At 53.7% G+C, this 5126-nt stretch overlaps 1 protein-coding gene across 1 annotated transcript in view; it reads right to left on the bottom strand.

Moving 5' to 3' along the window:
- LOC105514430 overlaps nucleotides 1-3823 on the bottom strand; it is a 6786-nt gene extending 2963 nt beyond the window's left edge. The window contains exons 1-2 of the mRNA XM_011945779.1: nucleotides 3767-3823; nucleotides 1261-1460 (exon numbers count right to left, since the gene is read on the bottom strand). Coding sequence (XP_011801169.1) covers nucleotides 1261-1460; nucleotides 3767-3823 — 257 coding nt within the window. The remainder of the gene's footprint in view (nucleotides 1-1260; nucleotides 1461-3766) is intronic.
- Between the last annotated feature and the right edge of the window lie 1303 nt (nucleotides 3824-5126).

Below are 5126 nucleotides of genomic sequence, written 5' to 3'. Positions count from 1 at the left end.
GGGCGAGGAGGGCGCAGGGCTGGTCGCCGCGGCTGTGCTACTCGCCAGCCTTCCGAGGCCGGTCCCCATGCCAAGTTCAGGCGCCTGAGAAAAGTTTTTCAGAAAGGAGGGACAAGAATGTCCCGTCCTGCCCACGAAATGAGCAGTCCTGTGGCCCACAAAATGACTCCAGCTCCCACCTCCATTCCAGCTCCATTCTAGGCATTCCCCATGCGTGGGAGCCCGGGTTCCTGTCGCGGAGAGCAGCCGAGTGACGAGGGCGCGTGGCCGGGCCCTGTCTGGCTCGTTGGGCTCCCTTGTGCCTGCCTCGCGTTCCTGGTTCCCGTGCGCTCTCCTACCGGCGTGATTCCACTCCCTCTTGGGGAGTCTTAGGACGTGTACCCTCGCCTCCCAGCTGGCAGAGGGGCGGCCTGGAGAGCGGGGTGGGTTGCGCCCCTTGCCCGCGGGCCGCGGGACGAGGCGGCCCTCTGGACAGCCGCGCCCGGGACCCCCACCCAGCGAGGCAGGGACGCGGGGCTCGGCCTGCACTGGCTCAGCGCGGGGAAAGCCGCAGGAGGGCGGGAGTGTTGGCGGACCCCGCTCGCTGGAGCCCCGCGAGGCTGCGCCGAGCTGCAGACGCCAACGGGCGCCGGCCCCGCGGAAGCCCGACGTCCGCAGGCGGCCGGATTTGGGAACGACTTTTTCACGGTCCCACGAGTTCCCTGATACCCCGGAGGGTGGGGGGTTGAGTTTGTTTGTCTTTAGGAGGCGGCAAGAAGAAGCGGAAGAACCCCTGGGACACAAACTGCCATTTGCCTCGCCCCCCTTCTCTCCTTTTCCACGAAGTCAGTTATACTGAAGATGCCCACAGCTTTTCGTCTCCAGGCGAAGACGGGGTGGGAATTCGAGGGGGTCGGAGTTCCGCCTCTGGAGTCACATTATTCGTTTTCTAGCCCTTCTCCTCGGCTCCTGAGTATCCTCTTCCGTAGGCCCCGCCACCTCCTTCCTTTGGGATCCCACCAAAGTTGTAGCTGGGAGAGAGTCCAGGCCACACAAAGGGGAAGACCTGGAGCCTGGGCGGGGGTTAGGACCGAGGGGGCGGAGAGGACTCGAGGAGCACCGTGCTTTTCTCTCGTCCTTGTAATTAAGGACTCACTGGACTGTCTGTAGCCGACTCGAGTTGGCAACAAAACCGCCGGGGGGGAGGGGTTTTCTGGTGTGAGTGGGGGTCACTCCTCTGGCTCTGCTGCCCGCTCCCGAGCTTGACTGGGCTCCGCTTACCCCGTGGGCAGCGAGGCCGTCTCTTCTCCCCGGCTCCTCTGTTCTTGTGCGGGGTGGGCGCCTCGCCCCCCACGCACAGTTGAGGCGACGGCGCCCGATGCAGAAGGAGGTGTTGATATAAAACAAGTTTGCTCCCAAACTAAACCCAAACCAAGCAAAGCCACCAGGAGGGGAAAAACCAGCAACAATCCAGCCAGCCCCTAGCAATTGTTTTCACGGTCGGAATTAAATCACATCAAAACGCCCCCTGAAACCCACATCCTGAAGGAGAGAACCTACAACAGCCAACCTCCAGTCGTTCTCTCGAGTTCACACGAACAACTTGCCTCTAACATCCGAGTGAAGGGGGCGGCGGGTGCCTCTCCCGCACCGCACCCACCACATCCCGGACCTGGGATCCCACTCGCACCCGAAGAGGCGGCTGCTTATGTTAATACCAGCCCCCACACGAATTAGAAAAGACCGCCCGGTGACAGAATTGCCTATGCTAGAAACTACACTGAATCCGTAAGGGAGGGGGAAGAACGTCTTCCCCGGGTTACTTCGCCCCTCCTGCGTCCTCCTGCTTTTTCCAAAAGAAAGACTTCACGTGGAAGTGTCAACCTCTCTCCCAAACGAAGCTTTACAAATTTGGGGCGCATGGATTTTACTAAAGCCCCTTCTAAGTGCTGCTCATTAGAAGATTTACAACAATCCTAAAGACAATCAGCTAACACCAGTTACACCACTGTGAGGAAAACAGCCACGCAAACAGAGCAAGGTGCTGGGTTATTTCGTTAGAAACAATGTTTTCAATGGACAGGGTCACAGTAAAATACCAAACGCAGCCACCTACCCTTGGCCCTTCAAGTAAACAGTTTCCACTATTGTTCTAAAAATTCGCATCTTCTTGAGCTTCTAACCTTCAGGAAACCTGGAGCATAGGCTCCAAATGACTCGGGGAATCCAGCGAGTTAACATAAAGGAGAAAGTGGCATCTGAATTAGTTTCAGCACTTAAACAGCGTGGGGATGTAAGAGTCATCATTTAATCTCTCTTTGGCTTCCAGAAACTACCCCCTAGCCATTCTGTGTTCCTCCCTCCCCCTCCTGAGGGTTTGATGAAAAGGAACCTCTACTCTGCTTTGGTGAAACTGCATTTTCTAGTTGTTTTCCTATTGGTCAAATTGGTGCAGTTATGGGAGGACTTTTGACTTTATTTTCCCATATGTCTTTTAAGAATGGGGCTATAAATGTCTGACACAGCTATATGTTCACCTCTCTGGGACACTTACTCACACTGGTGCATAACTTTAAGGGAAGTGGCATACCACCCTCATCCAAAAACAAAAATTGGGTTTCTCACACACTGTAGCAGAATATACTCCTTTTCTTCTCTTGAGGCATAGCATTGTCAGCTATTAAAAGTGGATTTGATGTTTTACTTTTCCTGGATTCCTTCACCAACCCCTTAATTTTGACCCAATCTCCCAGATAGAATTTACATGTGACTACTGGCCATATTCTAGGGACCAACTGCATCCTTCGTAAAGTTTTAAAAATCGCTTCCTAGTAAATTCTCATTCCCAAGAAGTAGTAGTTATTAGTAGATGAAGTTTTAAGTGCTCACTTAGATACAGCATTGTTAAAATCTTTACCCATTCAATGTTCAGCATTTCACCTTTAGGAAAAGAAGAGGAATCTTTGCTAGACCATTCCTATATAACGGAGCAAAATCTGATTCTGTAGTGTTTTCCTTATTTTAAATTTAAAGGAGATGAAGATACATTTCTTTATGTCCTTTGTTTACTGTTCTGAAGTTTTATAGATGGCTACTGTATTGGATATAATAATTTTGCCTAGATTTTTAACAGAGGGAGTTTGAGAACCAAGGGACAAAATGTAATGTGTTTTCAAACTTCAGCTTCCCTTCTGCTGTAACTTTCACAAAGTATCTCCTGAAAACTCCTGTCTTTGTACAAAATGCATCAAAGACACAGTGGAGACTGAGGAATTTTTGAGGTTGTATTCGGATTTGCATCTTCAAGGGTTCCTTTCAGCTCGCAGTCCAAGGTGCCAGGGACTACCCCGTCCTCCCTCCCTCTTCTGGCTTTGCTCTCCTGAGTCCTTTTGCCTTCTCTTCCCCCTTCTTGGATTATCTTTTCATTCTCGATGAGGTTCCCACACACTGCGGTGTGTGTCTCTGAAAACCCACGAGAGACCTAGCACAACTCTCCGTCCATCCCGTGGTGAGGACAGAATGAAAGATACATTGTTTAAAAAGCAATAATTAAAATCTAATCTTCAGTTCCTTCTTCCTCGTCATATTTTTTCTCGGTAAGCCTGGAGATTTTATTTTCACTAGCGTGTTCCCTTGTCTCCAAAGAGCGTGTGTGTGATATTATATTCGGGAAAGCCCACAACTCTCTTTTCCTTGTCCTTCTGTTCTCTCTTAATAGTTGGGCAATGTCTGTTATATTTTCCCCTTTTCCTTCTTTTCTCAGTCCCAGATTCCCGCCTCTCCCCACTGTCAGAGCATCTATCAATGTGGTGTCGATCACAGCGGCGGCGGCTTTCTCTTTCATCTTCCTCCCCCGGCCAGAGCGAGGGAGGGAGAATGGGAGGCGTCAAGGAGGTAGGGGAGAGACTGGCAGAGGAAAAGGAGTGGGTGGGTGGGGGCCAAGAAAGTAGATACTTAGATGATGAAGTCAAGCCATTGCGGCAATGTTTCTTGTCAATTTCACGCGGGCAAAGCGTGCCTCTCGGTGGGTTATAAGCAGCGCCTGGTCATTCCTTCTCTCGCCAAGTTGCCTGATCCTTCCCTTCAGGCGCGCGCGCACACACACACTCACACACCCCAAAACCAATACTCGTCCTACAGGATCTGGGAAAAGAAAAAGAAAAAAAACCCTCAATCACCACCTCCTTCTCGCCGACTCCCCCTCACCCCCCGCCTCCCCTCCAGCGGGCAGCCAAGGAGAGCTGGAGGCGGGGGAGGGGAAAGGGAGGAGAAGCGACGCAAGTGGGTAGCTTTACAGCGCCGGCTAGGCGCGGGAGGAGGAGAAGCAGTGGGGAGGCGCAGCAGCTCACCTGCGGGGCAGGGCGCGGAGGAGGGACCCGGGCTGCGCGCTCTCGGGCCGAGGAACCAGGACGCGCCCGGAGCCTCGCACGCGGCCAAGCTCGGGGCGTCCCTCCCCTCGGCTGGGCGAACCCAAGGGGCGCAGCTCTTTGCTTTGACAGAGCTGGCCGGCGGAGGCGTGCAGATCGGCGAGCCGGCGAGCCAAGCTGAGAAACTCGAGCCGGGAACAAAGAGGGGTCGGGCTGAGTGTGTGTGTCGGCTTCAGCTCCGGGCAGAAGCATTTGGGCCCGAAGTCCCTCCTGTGACTCCCCGAGACTCCGCCGTGCCCTCCAGTGCGGAGTCCCCGCGCTTGCCGGCAAAAACTTTATTCTTGGCAAACTTCTCTTTCTCTTCCCCGCCTCCTCGGCCCCCACCTTCTCCTCCTCCTCCTTCTCTAGCAGATTAAATGAGCCTGGAGAAGGAAAACCGAAGCGAAAGGGAAGAAAATAAGAAGCTCTAAAACGGACATCTCCAGCGTGGGTGGCTCTTTTTTCTTTTCCTTTTTTTCCCACCCTTCAGGAAGTGGACGTTTCGTTATCTTTTGATCCTTGTACGTTCTTTGCTGGGGCAAACGGGGGCTTTTTGCCCAGACCCCCTCTGTTTTCTCGGCAAAAAGCTACTAAGTCGGCATCTGGGGTAACTACAGTGGAGAGGGTGTCCGCGGAGACGCGCCGCCGGACCCCCCTCTGCACTTTGGAGAGTGGTGTTCCCTCCAGAACCAGCGTCCTCCGCGCGCAAATCCCGGCGACGCGGGGGGCGTGGGGTGGCTG

The sequence above is a fragment of the Colobus angolensis genome, unplaced genomic scaffold (assembly GCF_000951035.1).
Source record: "Colobus angolensis palliatus isolate OR3802 unplaced genomic scaffold, Cang.pa_1.0 Scaffold244, whole genome shotgun sequence".
Lineage (NCBI taxonomy): Eukaryota > Metazoa > Chordata > Mammalia > Primates > Cercopithecidae > Colobus > Colobus angolensis.
This window is presented reverse-complemented; position numbering and strand designations above follow the sequence as displayed.